The 26,122-nt window shown below is 45.6% G+C and overlaps 1 protein-coding gene across 1 annotated transcript in view; it reads right to left on the bottom strand.

Annotated features, from left to right (window-relative positions):
• Positions 1–26,122, bottom strand: part of BACE2 (beta-secretase 2) — a 107,534-nt gene that overhangs the window by 54,629 nt on the left and 26,783 nt on the right. Inside the window, exon 2 of the mRNA XM_025292132.2 lies at positions 8,666–8,754. Coding sequence (XP_025147917.1) covers positions 8,666–8,754 — 89 coding nt within the window. The remainder of the gene's footprint in view (positions 1–8,665; positions 8,755–26,122) is intronic.

Genomic DNA, 26,122 nt, shown 5'->3' with positions numbered 1-26,122 from the left:
TTGAACCTGCAAAGCACGTGTGTTTGTATTGGTGACAAATGCAGGTGACTGAATAGAACTTGCCTAAAACTCAAAATGTGATGTTTCACATTTGATTTGGTTAAGAAGCAGCCCAGGTGAAGAATGAATGCATGCTCAGTTGCTCAGTCATGTCTAACTCTTTGCAATCCCATGGACTGTAGCCCATCAGGCTCCTTTGTCCATGGGATTTCCCAGGCAAAAATACTGGAGTGGGTTGTCATTTCCTTCTCCAGGGTTCCACATGACCCAGAATCAAACCCATGTCTCCTGCACTGGTAGGAGGAGAATAGATCTCTTTATAAGAAAGGCAGTATCAGGGCTAGAAGGCCAGAGCAGGTCATGTTTTAAGGTACTAAATAAATTTCAACAATACTTGCAAATGAGAAGGCAGGCTGAAGTCTGAATAATGGAGGTGCCAGTGGGGGCGGCACTGACAAAGCAGGGGAGTCTGGGGCCTCCCCTGCATGTTGGCAGGTTCTGCTAGTTCTCTGTTTGCTCACAAAGGAGAAATATCTAGATGAGACCCTCAGGTGCTCAGAAAGCTAGGAGGGAGCTCCGAATTCTCCTGTGTGGTTAGCAGGATGGCAGGGCTAGCCATCATGGGAGTCACGAATGTTCCCAGGAGTCTTCACATTAAATCAGGTGCAAAGGAGGCAGAGGAGCTCAATCTTTAAGCATGAAAGACAGGAGCCACCTGAAACCTGAACTCAAACCTGGCTAATAGGAAAGTTAGAAGGCTGTGTCCTACTAAGGCTGAGAAAATTATGGTTCAAGCCAGCAATGAACAAAGTCAAAGGCAAATGAGAAAGAAGCCAGTTGTCTACCGTTGATTAAATATTGTACACATATTAAATGGCACTGAACCCAGTATTTGGAATGTTGACTAGTGTTTACCCTTGAATGCTTCCATATCTGCATCTGCATAGCAAACTGTGTGGTTAGTCAGGTACTGTTTGTGACAACCCTTTGGCCTGCAGCCCACCAGGCTCCTCTGTCCATGGGACCTTTCAGGCAAGAACACCGGAGCAGGTTGCCATTCCCTTCTACAGAGATTCTTCCTGACCCAGGGATCAAACCTGCATCTCCTGTGTCTCCTGCATTGCAGGTGGATTCTTTACCTGCAATCAAGGAAACCCAGCAAAAGGGTAACTGCGTTGCAAGCACACTCTGATTTGTACTGACCACTGGCTGTGCTGTTTACCTGCTTATGAGCCCCTGGCTACCTTTTCCCACTCAAACTGTGGTTTGTCCAAATCCTCTGCCCCAAACAACCCCCTCCCCTCAACCACTTTATCATGGGACAGATTCTGGAGTCAGTCCAAACCTCTCATTTTTATTCATGTAGCATAGGAGGTCTGGGAACCAAGAAAATATCCACCCATGGTGTTAGATTTGCACATTTCAATCTAAAAGGTAGATATACACATTACTTGAACTTGACTTTACTATGCTGTACTATTATTTTCTTCTATTGTATCATGTGTCTACAGATCTGTGATGGAAAACAAAACTGCTCTGGGGAGGAAACCTGTTAAAGATGTATCTGAGCTCCAAGGATGTCCGCTCTGTCTTATGGCAGGCAGAACCCCAGTAGGCATGGAGAAACTTGGAGAATGTATGGACCAGGAAGAATCTTGTAGTGGAAAAAATGGGGCTAGGATTGCTTCACCACCAAGATCAACATCTTCTACACAGTTTAATATACTTTGCATTTTCTAGGTATGCAGCTACTATGTAGATTGAAGAAGGTAATCCTGTAGAGGAAACTATACCAAGATTCTTCACTGATCTGGAAAACTGACATGACTAAACCAAGCTGTTCTGAGTGTCTGATTCTATTTTAATTCAGTTTGTCAGTCTGCACAGGGCACTGCATGGCCAGAGGGATGCTCACAGCCTCCTGCACCACCCAGCTTCATGTGACCGTGTTTACATATTGTGGTGCTGATCACTGCAATAAATTAATTCCTTTTACTCACCCCCAATCCCTGGAGATTGTGTCAGGGCATTTAGAATTACACGTGAAGATAAGTTTTATTACATTTGCATTTTGGTTCAGAGCGAACACAACACTTACTATAAAGAGGTGCTCCCAGGGCTGAAGTTTGCAGACCTCTTGTCCCAGAAGCCTGAACCTGGGCCACTTTCTTGGTTCCCAGACCTCCTGTGCTATGTGAATAAAAATGACAGGTTTGGACTGACTCCAAAATCTGTCACATGATGGAGTAGTTGAGGGGAGGGGGCTGTTTGGGGCAGAGGATTTGGATGGATCACAGTTTGAGTGGGGAAAGGGCAAAGGGTAGCTGGGGGCTCATCAGCCAGCCTTTGTTCCCTGGCTGCACAGCCCATGCCCCACTTCACAAGCATCTGAAGTCCCAAGAATAGTTCCAGGGCTCACATCTGTCTTCACAAAGCATCATGAGCCTGGAGGTGCACCTGGAATTTCAGTGATCTAAGGTTATCAACACACTGAGTCATAACCTAAGCTCCAAGGTCCTTGAAGGAGGAGTCCATGAAGCACCAGCCATCCCTCCCTCCAGTTGGACACACAGGTGGTCTCTTTGTCCCACCAAAACAAAGACCAAGATGCATGGGGGAAGAGATGGGCACTCCTGCCTTATTAATGCTGCTGGGGATTTGTTAAACCTCCCCAGTTGTTACTTTCTCTCCTGTGTTTCCTTTCTTTTTTTTCCCCCTCAAAAAAGATAGGATTTATTCCCTGAAACAAAAGACTATGGGAAAAGAAAGTGGGAAAGGAAAGACACAGAGAGCACTGGTAGCAAGGAAATGTGACACGCTTGTTCACGAGCCTAAACTGCAAACCATGTGGCAGCTTACTGGTTTTATCTGTTGGGTCTAAATTTTAGGGTCACAAAAAATGGATATGAAATTAAAACGTGCATACATTTAGGGCAGCAACAAGTATCTGGGGCAGAGTGACTCTGACCCCGTGGGCTCCTCCAGAGATGAACAGTGACACACATCAGGACCGCCTGAAGCTTCCTAGGGCTGAGTCTAGGGACCTGGACAGACAGAGCTGGCCTGGATCCAGATCTCCATCCAGGTTCTGCTCCTTTTCACAGCCCCGCCCACAGCTGCCAGCTCAGAGCCCCGTCTCAGGCCTGAGTGTTCTGAGCTCACAGTGTGTTCTTTCCAAGTGAGTCACGGATTTCTCTCACCACAGAGACCTCCCAGCACAGACATGGTTTCACCAAACCACACCTTGACTGATGCCACCAAACTTCAGGTGACACAAAGGTGGCTTTCCAAGCAATGCCAGACTACTGCCTGGAACAGTTTCATACTCAGATCTCACACTCAGAGCCCTGCCCTGCTCAGGCCACCTCCTCGAGAGGATTAGGGGGGCTCAACAAATGTCAGACGGTCATGAGCTTTCTGCAATTCAGGTCTGACCACAAAATATTCAAGTTTGACTTGAATGTCTATAAAGCAGAGCTCATGAGAACATACCAAAGCTGTTAGGAGAATCCTGCAATGGATTCATTTGGAGTGGATGCACACACTCAGTGCATCATGCCGCACACACACACCACACACAAATGTAAATACCACAGTGTGCATGTGCATACAGATACGCACACATACACAGATGTGTACCTGTATACACGAATATACACACCATATGTGCATGTACACAGATACCCACACTTACACAGATATGTACCTGTATACACAAATATACACACCACTGTGTTTATATACACACTGTGTGTATGTACATATGCATGCTGCCGCTAAGTCGCTTCAGTTGTGTCCAACTCTGTGCGACCCCATAGACGGCAGCCCATCAGGCTCCCCTGTCCCTGGGATTCTCCAGGCAAGAACAATGGAGTGGGTTGCCATTTTCTTCTCCAATGCATGAAAGTGAAAAGTGAAAGTGAAGTCGCTCAGTCGTGTCCGACTCTTAGCAACCCCATGGACTGCAGCCTACCACGCTCCTCCATCCATGGGATTTTCCAGGCAAGAGCACTGGAGTGGGGTGCCATTGCCTTCTCCAATCATATGCATACTAAGCGTGAAATCATATGCATATACACAGATACCTACACTTACACAGATATATGCATCTATACACAAATATACACACCCCCATGTGCACATACACACAGATACTTACACATACACAAAAATATACATATATTCATAAATATACACACCACTAAGTGCAAAGAAATAGAGGAAAACAACAGAATGGGAAAGACTAGGGATCTCTTCAAGAAAATCAGAGATACCAAAGGAACATTTCATGCAAAGATGAGCTCGATAAAGGAGAGAAATGGTATGGACCTAACAGAAGCAGAAGATATTAAGAAGAGATGGCAAGAATACACAGAAGAACTGTACAAAAAAGATTTTCACGACCCAGATAATCACGGTGGTGTGATCACTCACCTAGAGCCAGACATCCTGGAATGTGAAGTCAAGTGGGCCTTAGAAAGCATCACTATGAACAAAGCTAGAGGAGGTGATGGAATTCCAGTTGAGCTATTCCAAATCCTGAAAGATGATGCTGTGAAAGTGTTGCACTCAATATGCTAGCAAATTTGGAAAACTCAGCAGTGGCCACAGGACTGGAAAAGATCAGTTTTCATTCCAATCCCAAAGAAAGGCAATGCCAAAGAATGCTCAAACTATTGCACAACTGCACTCATCTCACACGCTAGTAAAGTAATGCTCAAAATTCTCCAAGCCAGGCTTCAGCAATATGTGAACCGTGAACTTCCTGATGTTCAAGCTGGTTTTAGAAAATGCAGAGGAACCAGAGATCAAATTGCCAACATCCACTGGATCATCAAAAAAGCAAGAGAGTTCCAGAAAAAAAACTATTTCTGCTTTATTGACTATGCCAAAGCCTTTGACGTGCGGATCACAATAAACTGTGCAAAATTCTGAAAGAGATGGGAATACCAGACCACCTGATCTGCCTCTTGAGAAATTTGTATGCAGGTCAGGAAGCAACAGTTAGAACTGGACATGGAACAACAGACTGGTTCCAAATCGGAAAAGGAGTTCGTCAAGGCTGTATATTGTCACCCTGTTTATTTAACTTATATGCAGAGTACATCATGAGAAATGCTGGACTGGAAGAAACACAAGCTAGAATCAAGATTGCCAGGAGAAATATCAATAACCTCAGATATGCAGATGACACCACCCTTATGGCAGAAAGTGAAGAGGAACTCAAAAGCCTCTTGATGAAAGTGAAAGTGGAGAGTGAAAAAGTTGGCTTAAAGCTCAACATTCAGAAAACTAAGATCATGGCATCCGGTCCCACCACTTCATGGGAAATAGGTGGGGAAATAGTGGAAACAGTGTCAGACTTTATGTTTCTGGGCTCCAAAATCACTATAGATGGTGACTACAGCCATGAAATTAAAAGACGCTTACTCCTTGGAAGGAAAGTTATGACCAACCTAGACAGCATATTCAAAAGCAGAGACATTACTTTGCCAACAAAGGTCCATCTAGTCAACGCTATGGTTTTTCCTGTGGTCATGTATGGATGTGAGAGGTGGACTGTGAAGAAGGCTGAGCACTGAAGAATTGATGCTTTTGAACTGTGGTGTTGGAGAAGACTCTTGAGAGTCCCTTGGACTGCAAGGAGATCCAACCAGTCCATTCTGAAGGAGATCAGCCCTGGGATTTCTTTGGAAGGAATGATGCTAAAGCTGAAACTCCAGTACTTTGGCCACCTCATGGGAAGAGCTGACTCATTGGAAAAGACTCTGATGCTGGGAGGGATTGGGGGCAGGAGAAGAAGGGGACGACAGAGGATGAGATGGCTGGATGGCATCACTGACTCAATGGACGTGAGTCTGAGGGAACTCCGGGAGTTGGTGATGGACAGGGAAGCCTGGTGTGCTGCGATTCACGGGGTCACAAAGAGTCGGACACGACTGAGCAACTGATCTGATCTGATCTAAAGTGCATCACGATGGTGTGGCCAGACATCCTGGAATGTGAAGTCAAGTGGGCCTTAGGAAGCATTACTATGAAATAAGCTAGTGGAGGTGATGGAATTCCAGTTGAACTATTTCAAATCCTAAAAGATGCTGCTGCTAAAGCGCTGCATTCAATATGCCAACAAATTTGGAAAACTCAGCAGTGGCCACAGTACTGGAAAAGTCCATTTTCATTCCAATCCAAAAGAAAAACAATGCCAAAGAATGTTCAAACTACTGTACAATTGTGCTTATTTCTCATTCTAGCAAGGTTATGCTCAAAATCCTTCAAGCTAGACTTCAGCAGTACATGAATCAAGAACTTCCAGATGTACAAGCAGGGTTTTGAAGAGGCAGGGGAACCAGAGATCAAATTGTCAACATTCATTGGCTCATGGAGAAAGCAAGGGAGTTCCAGGAAGACATCTGCTTCATTGACTATGCTGATGCCTTTGACTGTGTGGATCACAGCAAACTGTGGGGAATTCTTAAAGAGATGGAAGTAGCAGATCACCTGACCTGCCTCTTGAGAAGTCTGTATGCAGGTCAAGAAGCAACAGTTAGAACTCGACATGGAACAACAGACTGGTTCCAAATCAGGAAAGGAGTACATCAAGGCTGTATATTGTCACCCTGGTTATTTAACTTATATGCAGAGTACATAATGCAAAATGCCAGGCTGGATGAAGCACAAGCTGGAATCAAGATTGCCAGGAGAAATATCAATAACCTCAGATATGCAGATGACACAAACCTTATGGCAGAAAGTGAAGAAGAACTAAAGAGCCTCTTGATGAAAGTGAAAGACAAGAGTGAAAAAGCTGGCTTAAAACTCAACATTCAAAAAACTAAGATCATGGCATCCGGTCCTATCACTTCATCGCAAATAGATGGGGAAACAATGGAAACAGTGAAAGACTATTTTTCTGGGCTCCAAAATCACTGCAGATGGTGACTGAAGGCATGAAATTAAAAGACACTCGCTCCTTGGAAGAAAAGCTATGACCACCCTAGACAGCATATTAAGAAGCAGAGACATTACTTTGCCAACAAAGGTCCATCTAGTCAAGGCTATGGTTTTTCCAGTGGTCATGTATGGATGTGAGAGTTGGACTATAAAGAGAGCTGAGCACCAAAGTATTGATGCTTTTGAACTGGTGTGTTGGAGAAGACTCTTAAGTGTCTCTTGGACGGCAAGAAGCCCCAACCAGTCCATCCTAAAGGAAATCAATCCTGAATATTCAATGGAAGGACTGATGCTGAAGCTGAAACTCCAATACTTTGGCTACCTGATGCAAAGAACTGATTCATTGGAAAAGACCCTGATGCTGGGAAAGACTGAAGGCAGGAGGAGAAGTAGGCGACAGAGGATGAGATGGTTGGATGGCATCACTGACTTTATGGACAAGAGTTTGAGTAAGCTCTGGGAGTTGGTGATGGACAGGGAAGCCTGGCATGCTGCAGTCCATGGGGTTGCAAAAAGTCGGACACGACTGAGTGACTGAGCTGAATTGAAAGCACACCATGCGAAATACTGGGCTGGATGAATCACAAGCTGGAATCAAGATTACTGGGAGAAATACCAACAACCACAGATATACAGATGATACCACTCTAATAGCCGAAAGTGAAAAGGAACTGAAGAGCCTCTTGATGAGTGTGAAAGGGGATAGGGAAAAAGCTTACTTGAAACTCCACAGTCAAAAACTAAGATTATGGCATCTGGTCCCATTGCTTCATGGCAAATAGGAGGGAAAAAAAGTGGAAATAGTGACAGATTTTATTTTCTTGGGCTCCAAAGTCACTGTGGATGATGATTGCAGTGATGAAATTAAAAGACGCTTGCTCTGTGGAAGAAGAGCTATGACAGCGCAGACAGCATATTAAAAAGCAGAGACATCCCTTTGCTGACAAAGGTCTGCATGGTCAAAGCTACAGTTTTTCCAGGAGTGACGTATGGATGTGAGAGTTGGATCATAAAGAAGTCTGAGTGCCGAAGAACAGATGCTTTCAAATTGTGGTGCTGGAGAAGACTCTTGAGAGTCCACTGGACTGCAAGAAGATCAAACCAGTCAATCCTAAAGGAAATCAACCCTGGATATTCACTGAAGGACTGTTGCTGAAGTTCCAATACTTTGGCTACCTGATGTGAAGAGCCAACTCATTGGAAAAGACCCTGATGCTGGGAAAGATTGAAAGCAATAGGAGAAGAGGGTGGCAGAGGATGAGATGGTTAGATAGCATCAGTGACCCAATGCACATGAATTTGAACAACATCTGGGAGATAGTGAAGGAAGAGGAAACTGGTGCTGTGCTACAGTACATGAGGTCGGAGAGTCGGACATGACAACAACTGAACAACAGCAAATGTGCTCGTACTCACATATATCTACATATACACAAACACACACACACATATATACACAAATATACATACCACCATATGCATGTACACATGGATACCCACACATACACTTATGCATACATACATACACAAATATACACACCACTATATGCACATACACACAGATACTTGTACATACACATACATACACAGATATATACATGAACATGTCCTCCCTAAAATGAAACAGCTTTCGGCTGCATCTCCCAGTGTATTTTGAAGCATCCATCTGGTGCCCCCAAGCCCGCCCCCCACCAGGCACAGACCCATCACTCACCTATCTGCGTCAAAGTAAGAGTCGATATAGGGATGTGGGGCCCCGGCCACGGCAAAGTTGCTGCTTCCGGTGTCAACGAGTATCTGCAGCTTTTATTTTTAAGGGAAAAACAGAGAAACCATTAGGTTACTTGCTTAGGGCAACACTCTTGAATACTTCTCTTAAACCTTAAGTGCTGAGAACAATTTGTTACTTGGAGAAATCGTATGGATTAGAAATATATTTAAAAAGCTGCTAGAAAAATTGAATTCCAAACACAGTCCATTGTGAAGCTTGCAAGGGCAGAGATCAGTTTAACTTCAGATACCCACCAAACCTTAAAAGAAGATAAACTCAGTGGAATAAGTGGGGTTTCATTTTCCAGCCAGCAGTACTTGGTAACCAGGCAGAGCCCTTTCTCACCCTGGACTGTCGGCTGGTTTGTCACTTGGTTGGGCAGCCCTCCTCCTGCCTTTCCAATCTCACCTGAAAATCCTCATTTACCTCCACCTCCACCCCACGCACCCAGCACACCTCCCCAGACACCTTCTGGCAGTGGGTATTCCCTCATCTCTGCTGCACAGGACCTGGAAACAACTGTCAGAGGCATCACTTTTTTTTTTAAGTTTTAATGAATTATCATTTACATACAATAAAAATGAAAGATCTTGGATTTTCCACTGGTGAGTTCTGACATGGTGTTCTCCCAAACCAAGACACAGAAATTCCTGTTATTCCCCAAAGGCCCCTCTATGCCCCTTTCTAGTCAATCCCCATTGTTTCTCAGAAGCAACCACTCTCTGATGCCTATTACCATGGACAAGTTTCACTGGTTCCTGGACATTATATAAATGGCATCATGTGGGATTTTTGGCAGGAGGTTCTGGCTTCTTCTCCTCAACATGTTTTTGGGCTTCTCATACTGAATTGAGAGACAGTAAATACCCATTTATGCACTGCAACTTTAGGAAATGAATTCTCTTAATTCCATTTATGAACACATAGTCACTATAAAAGTTGAAGGGTCTCACTACATAGGTGTTTGCATTGATTTCAGACAGAACACAATTAAAAGTATATAGGAGAAGGAAATGGCAACCCACTCCTACATTTTAGCCTGGGAAATCCCATGGACAGATGAGCCTGGTGGGCTATAGTCCATGGGGTTGCAAAGAGTTGGACACAACTAAACAGAACATGAAGTAACTGAACACGCATTTGTTGGGTTGATTGATTAAATCATGAGCCACTGATGACTGATTCAACCTTCAACTCTTCTCCCTTCCCTGGAAATGAGGCTGAAAGTTCCAGCTCTCTACTCTCAGGGTTGGCTCCCCATCCTTTGGGACTTTCCAAAAGCCATCTCAATGACACACCTCAGGTATGGTTGAAAGGGACTTGTTATAGAAAACAAAGGCACCTTTATCACCCCTATTATTGAGGAAGTTCCAAGGGTGCCCTGTGCCAGGAACTGAGACAAAGACCAAATACATATTTCTCTGTATAAATATGTATTTCTTCACATAAATCATAATATCACATATGGGCAGTCAGCAAGGTCCAGAATCTCACCCTTCATTGGACTGAAGCCCATTGTCCTGACGGCAGACAGTCCAAGTTGACTTAATAATACATGTAACCCACATGGCCTATGTTCTCAGCTCTGATTTCACATCCTGGATTTAAATGGTTCCTGAAGGCAGGATGAACTTTTAATTTGCTTAGGTGAAACTAGTAGAGAGATGAACAAGAAAGAAAAAAACAAAAACAAACCCAGAATTCCAGGCTCACGACAACTCATGAAAGCATGCCATTTTTACAAGTCTTTCCTGGGTCTCTCTGAAAAACACACACCCAAAAGCCCAGCAGGACGTGTGTGGAAAGACCAGCTGCCTGGAAGCCCAGGTTCCCAGGCTGGCATCCCACATCCACACCAATGCTCCTACATAGCCAGCCACAGGCAGAGCAGACCCAGGACTACTCTCCTGGGCATAATGGCCCCAGTGACCAGGGACGTGCTCTACAGACATTTCACTCTGCTTTGCCGGGTATGGAATTCCACCCGCCGCCTCTGCATCACATTAGAAGCACGTCCTTTCCACACACCCCCGTCCTTACTTCTGCCTCGCAGCACATGGTCCCCCCTTGCAGAGGCGGGCGACACAAAACAGAGAAAGTCACAGCAAAACACAGACAGCATTATCTTACACAGATGACTTCTAACTGCCCAGGCGTTGGGCACAGTCATACTCCCCAGCTGTGTCAGCACAAGCCAGACTTCAAGAAAATTCAGTTTGGAGTCACAGCTCGGCCAAGTTGGTCATCACTTTGGCTGCTGTTAGAGGACAGGATTTGAGGAGAGTAAACAAGGCAGCCACAGAGTCAGGCAAGGAATGGATTTCTAGGGAGCAGTAAACACTTTGAGTGGGGCTTCAAGTAATGTTTCTGAGCCGCCAACACCTTTTTCTGTGTGATGACCTGGAAATAGACATTTTTCACGTTGAATTCTTGCCAGGACCATGACTTTCTCTTTGTAACTCCTAGTCTTAATCACAAAGGAAAAAAAATACAGTCACTTGTCCTCTAAATTTTATAGGATCCACCCTGAAAGCATGGACAGTCAAAGGCTTAGTGCACCATTCCCCCGAACGCCTTGCCCCACTTCACACACACAACATCCCCTGCTGTGTCCTTATCTGCAGAACTTCCAGCATCACCTCCGGTCTCCTTGGGTTCAACTCAAACTGCAAATATAGTCTTACCCCAGAGGACATTATTCAACCCCATAAATGGATGCAGAAAACACACACAAATATGGGAAATGCACTGCACTTTCGAAGCACAACTGAAAATGAATCAGAAGCGTGTATGAACCATCATCCCTGCTTTAGAAGAAATGCTGCTGAGAGCTGGAAGTCCCCAGCTCCTTCCCTATACCAAGCAGCCTCCTATAGAACCACATTCCACTTCTTCCAGAATATAGCAACGAGGACAAAAATCTGCCTTCTCAAAGAGCAAGGGTCTAGCATTCTGACAGTCGCTGGCTTTTCACTGCTCCAATCTCTTTGCCAACATTGGGGTTCCAGGGGCTCTTTCACGGAGGAAGCAGGTCCCCACTGTGCATCTTTTACACACTCCAGTATATCTTCTCCAGAGAGCGTCCAAGCATGGGGCACCCCCATGAGAGTGAGCCAACCACAGGGGCCCCCCTGTGGTTCATCATCTTTCATGCATCCAGCACCTTGGACAGTGCCCAGCGTTTCCTAGATGCTCAGTGAACAGTTGTTGAATAAATGAAAAAGTCAGGGACTCAGAGATTTTCACTGGCAGATGTGTGTGTGTGCGCACGCGTGCCCAGTTATGTCTGACTCTTTTGTGATCCCACGGACTGTAGTCTGCCAGGCTCCTCTGTTCATGGAATTTTACAGGCAAGAATTGGAGTAGGTTGCTATTCCTCCTTCAGGGGATCTTCCTGACCCAGGGATCAAACCCAGGTCTCCTGCATTGCAGGTAGATTCTTTTTAGTCTGAGCCATACCTTTCACTGCTGCTAAGTCGCTTCAGTCGTGTCCAACTCTGTGCAACCCCATAGATGGCAGCCTACCAGGCTCTGCTGTCCCTGGGATTCTCCAGGCAAGAACACTGGAGTGGGTTGCCATTTTCTTCTCCAATGCATGAAAGTGAAAAGTGAAAGTGAAGTCGCTCAGTCGTGTCCGACTCTTAGTGACCCCATGAACCGTAGCCCACCAGGCTCCTCCATCCATGGGATTTTCAAGGCAAGAGTACTGGAGTGGGGTGCCATCGCCTTCTCCAATACCTTTGACTAATAACACCCATATTGCCTCCTTCCACCCTTCTGGAGACCACCATTCTACTCTGAGCCTTAAAAAAAGAAGGAAATCTTACCATATGTACCCAAATAAATGAACCTAGAGAACATTATGCAGAGTAAAATAAGCCAGACGCAGAAGGACAAATCTTACACGATCTCATATGAAGACTCTAAAATAGTCAAACTACCTGTTTTTAGGCTTCCCTGGTGGCTCAGATGGTAAAGAATCTGCCTACAGTATAGGAGATGAGGGTTCAATCACTGGGTCAGGAAGATTCCCCAGAGAAGAAAATGGCAACCCAGTATTCTTGCCTGGAAAATTCCATGGACAGAGGAGGCTGGTGGGCCGCAGCCATGGGGTCACAGAAAGTTGGACATGACTGAACACACATGGTAATTATACACACAACTTTCAACAGGAGGTGGGGAGTCAGGTCAGTCACTGGTGGCCACTGACACAAACCCTGTGATATCCCAAGGAACTGCCGGCCGAGGGCTGGTCCTGGAGCACTTTGAAGCCAACAGACTCTCCAGGAAGATTCCTTTAGGGACGTTCTTGGGGACAGTCAGGACTTTATCCCCATGCCTTGTTGTGCCTAGACAATGCTTTCTTGTTTTTAAAAAGGCATATCTTGTGGGATTTTACTTTCCTCCATTTTGTTCTGACACAATAATATGCCACCTCTCACACTCTCTGCCAGCTGGCAGAATTCAACCACAATCCACACACAGGGCTGCCTTTGAGACCCAGGCAGTCCTGCATCCTCTGAAAGGTCTTTCAGTGCCAGCCCTGATCCATCCCTCTCCCCTCTGACCACTGGGCCCTGAGTTTTGGCCCCTCACTCTTCTGATGCCTTCTACTGGCCTCTGATTTCTCCCAGGCCCACGTCTTTTCTCTCAGGGAGCTTGTAAGTTGCTTGAGGGCAGACCCCTTTTCCTTAGTCTCTGGAGTCATCTCCATAATGGGAATTTGCTAATCACCTGGTCCATAGGATGGGGAGGGGACTCACACGAGCTCCACCTAGAAGTGGAAAGCTGATGAAAAAGGGGAGACTGCCAAGGAGCTGGAGAGAGTTTGCCAGGCCAAACTCCTGATACGTCTGTGCACAGACTTCACTGAGCTTTTCCTAGAACTGGCAAAGGTGGCTAACTTGACTTCCCAGTTGATATATGATGAATCATAAGCTGAAATCAAGATCACTGAAAGAAATATCAATAAACTCAGAAATGCAGATGACACCACCCTTATGGCAGAAAGTGAAGACGAACTAAAGAACCTCTTGACGAAGGTGAAAGAGAAGAGCAAAAAAGCTGGCTTAAAACTCAACATTCAAGAAACTAAGATCATGACATCCAGTCCCATCACTTCATGGAAAATAGGTGGGGCAAAAATGGAAACAGTTACAAACTTTTATTTTCTTGGGCTCCAAAATCACTGGGGATGGAGACTGTAGCCACGAACTTAAAAGACACTTGCTCTTTGGTAGGAAAGCTGTGACAAACCTAGACAGCCTATTAAAAAGCAGAGATATCACTTTGAGAACAAAGGTCCATCTAGTCAAAGGTATGGGTTTTCCAGTAGTCATGTATGGATATGAGAGTTGGACTGTAAAGAAGGCTGAGCACCAAAGAATTGATGCTTTTTAACTCTGGTGCAGGAGAAGACTCTTGAGAGTCTCTTGGACTGCAAGATCAAACTAGTCAATCTGAAGGGAAATCAGTTCTGAATATTCACTGGAAGAACAGATGCTGAAGCTGAAGCTCCAACACTTTGGCCACCTGATGCAAAGAACTGACTCATTGGAAAAGACCCTGATGTTGGGAAAGACTGCGGACAGGAGGAGATGGGGAAGACACAGGATAAGACGTTTGGATGGCATCATCAACTCAATGGCCATGAGTTTGAGTAAACTGCAGGAGATAGTGAAGGACAGGGAAGCCTGGCATGCTGTAGTCCATGGGGTCACAAAGAGTCAGACATGAGTGAGCAACTGATCAACAACAATATAAAATAATCACACGTTTCCTTTTAAATACCCAAGACTAACCAGAGTTAGGAATGAGATGGTGGCCAAGGGCAGGGGGTGGTGGGTATGGTGGTGGTGTTGGCACTCTCTGTGTGCCCCAACACTCACTTCAGCTGCTGGGGCTCTTCCAACATCCAGGGTACAGTGTGGGTCCTTTTCCTTTACTGAGAAGGACCCAGGAAAGCCTTAATTGTACCCACCCTCCCCCAAAAAGCTCTCCAGCTTCCAGGAGAGATCTGAAATACAAGAATGAGCGCTCACTCCTGGGAGCAGCCCTGAACCCAAACACACAACAGCTGATGAAGGTTCCACTTCCTTGCTCCCCAGGTGGACAGCTCTGAGTGCGCCCTGTGCCTCGGGGAGTCCCTGTGGGTCTGCTCTGTATTACTAGTCTTCTCCTCCTTCCTGCCTCAATGCTCTGCTCCCACTGGTGTCTGGGGTAGAGAGACACAGGGAAGGCTGGCTCACACAAACATTGCCTCACGTACCCCAGAGACCAAATATCTCCACTTGTGAAAACATGTAGACTGTGCGTGTCTTCCCAATGTCCCTTCTCAATCTTCGGCTGATGCTCTGGGCAATAACCCCCCAGAAAGCCATCTGCTAATTGCTGTAATAAGGTGAAAGGTTGCATTAAAGTGAAGAATGGGCTCTTCATCTCGTTAGTGATTAGCAGCCTGAGATTCCTCAGATACCACTGCCTCTTTTTCAGCAGGTTAATAGATAGGAAAATTAGCAGATAATTTAAATAATGGCTCATTTCACACAACGATTCCTAATTACATTAGCAGCCCATCTGCTGAAGTCTGCCGGCAAGCAGAACCCACAGCAGTGGGGTCCTCCCGTCCCGGCTCCGCAGGGCTGTTTGCCCACAGTTATTACACGTGATTGTGGGTGCCGATCTTGCTAATCAGGTTCTTTCAGGGCTTCAATTCTGGAAATGAAGCTCATTTACTGAAACACGTCTTGTTGAAGGAAGCAAAAATAATTGCCACTCACCATTTCTCCATGTTCTAAAATTAAGGTTGCCTTTATAGAGAAGGGGAAAAAAATCATTTTCAAAGGGATCCACTTAACACAAACAGATGTTATAGAAGCTACGAGGGACTTGATAATCAACCTATTCAGGCTCTGTGTGTGAGTGCACACGCATGCACGTGTATGTGTGTTTGCTTCCCTCCTGCAGACGGGGCTCTTCCTAGACAAACACAGTCCAGAGTCCTGTGGATGGATTCCCTGGCTCCTTTTGGGAAACTCTTAACTTCCAAGGGAATGCTGGGGGAGGGACAGGGCATCACCTGCGCTGATTTGAATAGAGCAGCACTTTTTCACTGACTGCGTCGGGCTTGGCAGGCTGAGACTGGCAGAGGAAGTGGTAGGATGAAGGGAGCTTGGTGTGAGGGTCCCTGTTTTAGGAAACGAAAAGTCACCCCCAGATCAGAATCCTCCTGGACGCGGGAGCTGCCACTACCTCTGCAGCTGAAATCTGTCGCTGAGGAAATGTGGCAGTTCCTAGAGGGAGGGCCTCCTCTGTGATTGAATTTTTTAACTTTTTGAACAACCCATCCCTGTTAGGATGAGTGGAAAGGCTGGATTTCTCAGGTTGGGGGAGATTTCATCACACACCCATAGCAGATGCCCTTAAATATGCTGCAATTATGCCCACTCACAGGAGGAGGGCTTCCAGTTCACTTCTGACCTGTGGTCCCAGGAAACACCCTACATGTTCTCTAAAGGAGAATAACATGAAAAATATCAGCTTTAGCTTCTGGTAGACCTGGATCTGAACCCTAGATTAGCCTCCTATGAGTGAAAACTATTGCCTGTCACATCAGGAGGCCTTTCTACGTGGTGCTAGTGGTAAAGACCCCACCTGCCAGTGCAGGAGACATAAGAGATGAGAGTTCCATCCCTGGGCCAGGAAGATCCCCTGGAGAAGGAAATGGCAACTCATTCCAGTTTTCTTGCCTGGGAAATCCCATGGGCAGAGGAGCTATGGGGTCACAAAGAGTAGGACACAATTGAAATGATTTATCACGCATGCATACTATATCAGTAAACAAATGATGCTGTGGCCATCAGATCATCATGTTATAGCCACCCCACCAGTGAGCCCTGAGGGAACTCATGATGGAAGATGGTGCCCGTGATCAAGCCAACAACTGTGGCAGCTGACCCCGCAGTGCTCCCTGAGGTGACTCAGGATGAGAGAAGACCGGATCCTGACCTCAGGTAGCTGGTGGTTTAGTCGCTAAGTCATGTCTGACTCTTGCAACCCCATGGACTGTATCCTGCCAGGCTCCTCTGTCCATTGGATTCTCCAGGGATGCCATTTCCTTCTCCAGGGGATCTTCCCAATCCAGGGTTAAAATCCGGGTCTCCTGCATTGCAGACAGATTCTTTACTGATTGAGTTATGAAGGAAGCCCAGATAGCTGAGGTGCATATCAAAGCAATGATTTCCATGAGCCCAGACTCTTACACCTTCCCATATATAGAAAAGTGCTCAATTCTTTAACTTGAGATACCTGGTTTTCTTTAATTAACAATAATCTTTTGATGTCCTGACAATCTGGTCTTTGTTGTAAATACTCCTATTTATCCTGACTCCCCCACACCGCTTCGGAGCAGTCCCTCAGAGTGACATCAGATGCTCTGTCCCAGGCTTTGTTGTTGTTCAGTCGCTAAGTCATGTCTGACTCTTTGTGACCCCATGGACTGAAGCATGCCAGGCTTCCCTGTCCTTCGCCATCTCACAGGGCTTGCTCAAATTCATGTCCATTGAGTCGGTGATACCATCCAACCACCTCATCCTCTGTTGTCCCCTTCTCTTCCTGCCCTCAGTCTTTCCCAACATCAGGGTCTTTACCAATGAGTCAGCTCTTTGCATCAGGTGTCCAAAGTATTGGAGCTTTAGCTTCAGCATCAGTCCTTCCAATGAATATTCAGGGTTGATTTCCTTTAGGATTGACTGGTTTAATCTCCTTGCTGTCCAAGGGACTTTCAAGAGTCTTCTCCAGAACTTAAGTCCCCAGTTTTGTCTGCTGAATAAAACATAACTCTCAATGTATACATTGTGCTTTTTTTCAGCTCACACACCTGTTGGCTGCAGAATCTTAAGTAAACCACCTAACCTCTGACCCTTGGTGTCCTCATCCAAGGACAGATGATATCCAAGGTAAGATGAAAAGGTGTTGCTATGAGGAGCACACGAGATGCCCCTCATACATATGTGATGCATCCAAAATAGTGGCTGGCACATAGGGGTGTTTCAGTTTCTCAAAGAAGGGTGGCCTGATGCTGTTTTTCTCTTGCTACAGGGCTGACTTCTCAAATACACCACTGTGCCAAACATGACAGGCGTCCAGTTCCTCACCAGGCTTTCTCTCCACGTCTCTGCACTGCAGTGAGTCTGGATGTGGCCCAGAAGTGATAAGCACAAGCTGCAGAACCCCCACGCACAGCGCTGGTCCTGCAGCAGGTGATGCTGACACGCACATAACCCAAAACATCTGGGGGTGCTTGGTGTGTGTAGCACCTGCCCTCAGCTGGAACAAGGCAGAGATACACCCAGGAACGCCCTAATCCCAGGGCCAGGAGTGTGGTTTTCTCTCACCCTGCCTTTTCTGCCCCACCCTGGCGAGCGGCCACTCCATCACCTGAGTGCACAGGCTCCACCTTTCCCTCCTGCCTCCACTTCCAGGAGCCTGGGTGTCTTCTCTATTCTACTTCCAGAATGTTCCTAAAACTGATCATGTTCCTCTCTCCCCTTCCTCCGGCCCGCTCACTCCTAGCTTTGTGTCCCGAGTTCTGAGACCTGGCACACAGTAAGTGCTCAACAGAGGGTGCTGAAGGCATGAATGATGCCCAAGCATCACTGAGGCCATTCTGTCCCAAAAGACTTAAGTGAGGTTAGCTTCTGCTTTCTGATCTGGGTTGTCTTGCGGTCCAAGTCCCCCTCAAGGGGTTTTAGTGAGTTCTGGGTCTCCCAGTCACACCATCTCCCAGGTTCCAAGGACAAATTTTAACAGTGGTGTAGTGGCAGCAGTAAGGTACATTTGAGAAAGGAGAGAAGACCATCTTCTAAGCCTGCTTCCCTAACAAAGCTGCATCTGGGGGTCTCCCTTTCTGGGTTCCATCCTGAGAAGTGGAATACTTCTTGCCATATCAGCAAACAAGGATGTCACAGTCATCAGCTATTGCAGCCCTCCTATGTGAGCTGGTGAGCCCAGAGGGCACTCAAGAAGGAGAAGAATAACTGTGAATCAGCAGCCACCAGGCTGTAGCCACTCCCTATGGGGAGCCCCAAGGGAGCTCAGGATGTGAAAAATACAGGATTCTGGCCTGGGATAGCTGAGATGCAGAAGAAAGGAAAGATTTCAGTGAGCCTAGACTCTTGTATCTTGTCATACAGAGGTGTGTGCATGAATGCTCAGTCCTGTCAGACTCTTGGCGACCCCATGGACTGTAGCCCACCAGGCTCCTCTGTCCATGAGATTTTTCAGGCAAGAATACTGGAGTCAGTAGCCATTTCCTCCTCTAGGGGATCTTCCCAACATAGAAAAGCACTAAATTCCTTAACTTGGGCTATCTGATCTTCTTTAATTAACAATAATCTTTTGATGTTCAGAATACTTGCTCTTTGATGCAAAACTTCTATATAACCTGGCTCTTCCCCTCACCTCCACAGAGCAATTATATTAGGGCTCCTTGAGATGCTGTCTCCTGGGCTTGAAGTTCTAAACATTCCCACTGAATAAATCATAACTCTTGACTTTTAGGTTGTGAATATTTTTTAAGTTGATAATCTTTACACGTGAGTGTTAACCCTGGGTTTGTTTCGTTAGGGGAAGCACACTGAGTAAAACCACCCTCCTGGGAACCATTGCAACCATCCGTGTGAGTTATTTGACATCAGGAGGTCCTGGCAAAGAGCTTGGAACTAACAAGCCACAACAAACCTGAAGAATTTGGGAAAGGTCAAAAGGAGACACCACACGTCCGACTACCTCTCAGAATCCTTCTCCCTGGCATCCATCTTGGCTGAGCAACGTGGGTGCTACCAGAAAGAACTCTGAGTCATGATCGGCCAAAGACAGCCCAGAAACTAATCCTATCACCATGAAACCCAAGACTGTGGGCCTTGTGGCAGAGCCATTCTCCTGGGCTCCCTTACTCTACTGCTCTCCACCCGGGTGCCCTTCCCAATAAAACCTCTTGCTTTGTCAGCTCGTGTGTCTCCTTCAACAATTCATTTCTGAGTGTTAGATAAGAGCCCACTCTTGGGCCCTGGAAGGGGTTGCCCTTCCTGAAACCATTTCACTTAATATCCCAAGGCTCCAGCCTCCATTTATGCTGCTGAGAATCGAGACAACATATGCACATGAGTCGAGGCGTGATTACACACCCAAGGCTGCCCCTGGTCCACAGAGTCAGGGCCAGAACCCAGAGCCACTTCGCCCCTGGGCTCAGAGTTATTGGAGTAGCTCGTGTCATACCTCAAGAAGGCACTTGATTGTCTGCTGAGAGGCTATACATGGTGGCACTGTCTCTGATGGTCAAAACAGCCAGCTCCTGATTCTTTGCCTCCTGGACAGAGAACCTGGACCACAAGGGGAGGGGCTGCAAGCAGCCTCATGTCCACTAAGCTTCTGGAAGTAGGAGCCAGAAGCCAGAAAGTGCTTATATGTTTGCAAGAGGATATTCAGAGATGGGTGCTTCCCAGGTGGCTCAGCGGTAAAGAATCCGCCTGTCACGAAAGAGACACGAGTTCGGTCCCTGGGTCAGGAAGATCCCCTGGAATAGGAAATGGCAACCCACTCCAGTATTCTTGCCTGGAGAATCCCATGGACAGAGGAGCCTGGCAGGCCACAGTTCACAGGGTGATAGAGTCCAACATTAGTTAGGACTGAGAATGCACTCTCACTCAAGAGACAGGTAGGCTGGATACTTCCAGCTGCTTGGCCAGCCCCTCCCTCTTGGCAGGCAAACCCAAGACGGGGCTAGGAAGGCAGAGAAAGAACAGAGGGGGCCCCTTTTCTACGGAGATGTTGTGGCCCCAGGGAACTCCCTGGGCTGTGGAGTTTCCCTCAGCCTCTGAGGTCACACAAGGATGCAATCCCAGTGATTGAACACCGAAGGAGGATGTTTAGACAGACATAGATGAGAGTCACAAGGCTGGATGGAACTCATTCACTGACGCCAACAAACATAATGATCCTTTTTCCCACAGAAAGGAAAATTCATGCAGAACGGTTTCTCAGAAAGCACTATTAAAAAGGACAAAAGCAGATCTGTCTCCATATTTTGGTGATTGTGGGGGGAGGGGCCAAGAAGGGAAGCTACTAATAATGGGTGAGTTAATCCTTTTTCCTCAAGTTCAATTCAGTTCAGTCTCTCAGTCGTGTCTGACTTTTTGAGACCCCATGGACTGTGGCACGCCAGACTTCCCTGTCCATCACCAATTCCCAGAGCTTGCTCAAACTCATGTGCATCAAATTGGTGATGCCATCCAACCATCTCATCCTCTGTCGTCCCCTTCTCCTCCTGCCTTCAATAACTAAAGCCATCCCCTCAACCCATTATACATTGCTAAGGATTTTAGGAGACATCATTTTAGCTAAAAGTTGGTTCTTTCTGCACATTTTCCAAAGAAGTTTAAACTGATTCTCATCAAAGGTGTAATGTCTTAACTCTTAAAACACTTTTGGAGTTTCACTAAATTTTCACTTTTGCTCAAGAGTTGATAACTGCAAATAGAAAGACATTTCAAAAAAAAAAAAAAAAAAGAAAGAAAGACATTTCAGATCTGAACTTTCAGGAAAAAAGAAAAAGGATTAACTTCCTTCTGATTCCTGACATTCAAATATTGTTACAATTTTCAGTAAATGTGAAAAAATAAAGCATGTATACTCACTGCAGCAACAGGCAAGATTTTCAAGTTACTATTATTATAAAGTGGTTAGCACTCACTATTATTCTAGGCATTTAGATTAATTTTTTAAATTGCAAAGTACATATAATATGAAATTTACCATCTTAACCACTTTTAAAAGTACGGTTCAGCATTCACATCGCTGTGCAGCCATAACTACCATCCATCTCGAGAACTTTTCCTCATCTCAAACAGAAACTCTGTTCCCACTAGGGACTTTCCTGGTGGTCCCGAGGTTAAGACTGTCCTTCCACTGCAGGGGGCATCAGTTCAGTCCCTGGTCAGGGAACTAAAATCCTGTATGCTAAGTGGTATGGTCAAAAACAAATAAATAAAAAATTTAAAAAAAAAAAAAGAAAGAAACTCCGTGCCCACTAAACAACTAACTCGCTAGTCCCCATTCTCCAGTCCCTGGCAACCACCACTCAACTTTCTGTGTCTATACATTGGACTACTCTAGGGACCTCGTGTAAATAGAATTCAGTATTTATTCTGTTGCTACTGCCTTACTTCACTCAGCATAATGTCCTCAAGGTTCAGTCACATGGCAGCAAGTGTCAGAATCTCCTTCCCCTTTCAGTTCAGTTCAGTCACTCAGTCGTGTCCAACTCTTTGCGACCCCATGAATCTCAGCGCGCCAGGCCTCCTTGTCTATCACCAACTCCTGGAGTTCACTCAGACTCACATCCATCGAGTCAGTGATGCCATCCGGCCATCTCATCCTCTGTCGTCCCCTTCTCCTCCTGCCCCCAATCCCTCCCAGAATCAGAGTCTTTTCTAATGAGTTAACTCTTCACATGAGGTGGCCAAAGTACTGGAATTTCAGCTTTAGCATCATTCCTTCCAAAGAAATCCCAGGGCTGATCTCCTTCAGAATGGACCGGTTGGATCTCCTTGCAGTCCAAGGGACTCTCAAGAGTCTTCTCCAACACCACAGTTCAAAAGCATCAATTCTTCGGCGCTCAGCTTTCTTCACAGTCCAACTCTCACATCCATACATGACCACTGGAAAAACCATAGCCTTGACTTAGACGGATCTTTGTTGGCAAAGTAATGTCTCTGCTTTTCAATATGCTATCTAGGTTGGTCATAATTTTCCTTCCAAGGAGTAAGCGCCTTTTAAGGTTGAATAATATTCCCATGCATATGTAGTCCACATTTATTTTTGGTCCATTTATCCATCGGCGATCACTTGGGTTGCTTCCACCTTATGGCTATTGCGAATAATGCTGCTATGAACATACATGTACAAATATCTCCTTGAAATCCTGTTTCAGTTCTCTTGGGAAGATTCTTTTTTTTTTCCCCAATGAATATTTAATGAGTGGTGACCATATGACTGGGGATGAAGACAGAAGATATGGGGTTCCTTATGGAATTCATCACCTAACATTCACACCAAAGACCAGCCTTCTCTTTTATAATGATTTTCAGTGTCTGTTGAATTGGCTATAGGACTGGAGAGGAATAAAGCACAAGGAACTATAGATGACTAATTAGAGGTTTTTCCCCTGAATTAAATGTTTACTGTCTAAGTCGTTTCTCATGCCAATCAATACTCTTAAAGGAAAAAAAAAATTCCCTCTGTTTATGATGATATTTATCAAGATACTATAATCAATTTTAATAGTGTGTAAAACACAAAAGAATTAGGAAAGTAAATTTCCTAGTAGGGAAATGGACTGCCAATCTTATTAATTTTCATTATGCATACAGATGATTACATCAAAACTTCACTGGATCTAAAACAGACCTGCCACATGGTCCTGTGAGGTTATCCTCTCCAGGTTTACTTGAAATAAACTCTGTGAACATGGGCTTCCCTGATAGCTCAGTTGGTAAAGAATCCGCCTGCAATGCAGGAGACCCTGGTTCAATTCCTGGTTTGGGAAGATCCCCTGGAGAAGGGAAAGGCTACCCACTCCAGTATTCTGGCCTGGAGAATTCCATGGACTGTATAGTCCATGGGGGTCACAAAGTACATGCATTAAGCAATGCTATCATTAAGTGCTTTGAAAGCAGGAAATGTGATTTGTGTCTTAAGTATCACAAGGGTACGGCGCCTTCTAGCAGCAGCGATGACTGTATGTGGGTATGTTAACAGTAATGATTGATAATCTAAGGGTCTTCATATTCATCGCCAGGTGGAATGCTGTGACCTAGCCTTTACAATGTCTTCTTAAAATCTAAAATGTTATCTCCACTTAGCAGAACATCTTTGCATGCTGATCTGATTGGCCCAAACTTGGAATGTATAACACACAAAAAAGCCATTGTTTTCAGATTCGCTACCCTTTGTTAATTTCAGTCCAGCCATTTAAGAAACAGTCTATTTCTATGTGGTTCATCAAAGGCTTTGATTTTTTTCCCCTTATTAAACCTATGAGAAAAATGTATTTTAATAGGCATATGGTGATCAAAGATATCATTCTCTGCTAAAAAGATTTTTTAAAGCCTTTCCAAGTAAATTCCTTTCAGGAAAGACATTAAATTTCCACATTTTTTGTGGTGTCCAGATACTTTGAAAGAATGCTAGCCCAGAAGAGAAATGACGGATGCACTCCTCTTTTGCAATCTGTGCCAGTGAAATACAGATGTTTTCCTAATTAGGGTACAGAACAGACACACGAAAACATTCCAGAACATTTTAGAGATGACAAAGAAACAAAGACTTGGCAAGAAATTGCAACATATTAACCTTGGCAAAATCTCCAACACACAAGTGAGAGCTCTTGCGTATCATCATTCACTATGACAGATGTTGAAAAAGTAGAGACAGATCCATGTCTTCCTAATTCCAGCCTCTTCCATGGACATTGGATCCACCCTATCGCCCACTCACGACAACACACTCCCAAATCCCCCAACTCTCTCTGCATCCTCAGGTTTTTTCTCCTCTACCTGGACCACTCCCACCCACTTCCAAGCAGGTTGTGATTATTTCCCATCAATAAAAATGACACGCAACTTTTTTCACCCCACATTTTCCTCCCACTTCAGTCCTATTCCTCTGCACTTCTTTTACAATAAAGCCCCTAAAAGAGTTGACAGCAAATCCTCTCCTCCAGTTCTCACTGGACCCACCACTCATGGAAACAGATCCTCTCCCCATTAACCATTACCCTCACGTGCCTAAGTCAACCATCAGACTCCCTCCCTGTCCCAGGCTTTGCTTCCCTTGGACAGACCATCTTCTAATCTGCTTCCACCTCCGTGGCTGCTCCTTCTCAGGGCTCTGGCTGATTCCTCCTGACCTCCCCAGTCTCTAAAGTCTAGGGGTGTCTCAGCACCAGTCATTGGAGCCCACAGTGATTGCGTCCAGTCTCAAGACTACACATCTCCTCTGGCCAAGTGACTCCCGAATTTAGGTCTCTATCTGGAACCTCTAGCTTAAACTCCAGACAGATTCAGCTGCTACTGGACGCTCGCCTTGGATGTTGCAAAAGGCATCTCAGTTTGACTTTTCCAAAACTGAACTCCTAACTCACCTAGTAAGCCATGTAACATTCATCCACGGCCATGCAACCCACCTTTCTCTCACCTCCTCTCCCACAACCCACTGTGCGCCTGACTGGAGACTCTGTGGTGTTCCTCCCAATGCAAGCACACACTCTTCTCAAGAAGGGCCTTTGCACTGACTGCTCCACCTGCCGGGAACATGATTTCCCAGAACCTCACTCCCTCTTTCTTTAGGTCTCACCTTCTGGTCCGAGGTGCCTTCCCCAGCTCTCCTATACAAATTAGCAACACTTTCCCACCCACTGTGTGCCTTTGCCCATATTTTAATATTTTGCATAGCAATTGATCCCTGGGTCAGGGAGATCCCCTGGAGGAGGAAATGGCAACCCACTTCAATATTCCTGCCTGGAAAATCCCATGGACAGTGGAGCTTGGCAGGCTACAGTCCATGGGGTCTCAAGAGTCAGACATGACTTAGCGACTAAACCTCCACCACCACACCATCCAAATACAGAGCATTTACTTGATTTGTCTGCCTTTCTGCACTAAAATGTGATATTTGAGGAGGCAAGTTCGCTGTTACCATGGCTCACTACTGTATCCTCCATGCCCAGAACAGGGACATCATGTATTTCCTGAATGTGTTTAGTCACTTGTGAATTATAGCAACGGCCTTAACAAAACAATGACCAAACTCGGTTACTAGCTTTTATTATGAAATACAAAATTGAAGAATTGAAATGAACCTCAGGGGCCATTGCTTTGTCCACTGGAATCACTCCAGGAATTAAATATATGGAATCTCCAATTCAGAGAATGGAGCCTGGAGTTCAATACTCTTAACAAGGACCCAGGTGAGTAACAATCAGCCAGGTATGGGGACCAACAAGGTGTTACAGCCTCTCTGTAATGTAGCACAGCTGTCTAGAACCATGCTGACAGGTAGTCATGTGTCTGCCAGGCACTTCAGTGACAGCAGCTCATTACCTTAGGTTCTGAATTGTCCAAGGTTCAGGGCATTCATTTTGGAATGCTCTTTCTTTCTCGGTTTAATTCAGGGAATACTTTTTGAGGACCTACCCTGGGCCAGGCATGATGCTCCATCCTAGGATGAAGGAGTAGCCAGAAAAACTCGGTGCCTGTCCTCAGGGAGATTCCAGGCAACTAAATAGTTCACAGTCCTCACTGCTGCCCAGGAGACCTTGCCAGATCTTGGCAGGAAAGCCCG

Source organism: Bubalus bubalis, chromosome 1 (genome assembly GCF_019923935.1).
Source record: "Bubalus bubalis isolate 160015118507 breed Murrah chromosome 1, NDDB_SH_1, whole genome shotgun sequence".
NCBI lineage: Eukaryota > Metazoa > Chordata > Mammalia > Artiodactyla > Bovidae > Bubalus > Bubalus bubalis.
Note: the sequence above shows the minus strand (reverse complement) of the source record. Positions and strands in the feature narration are given on the sequence as shown.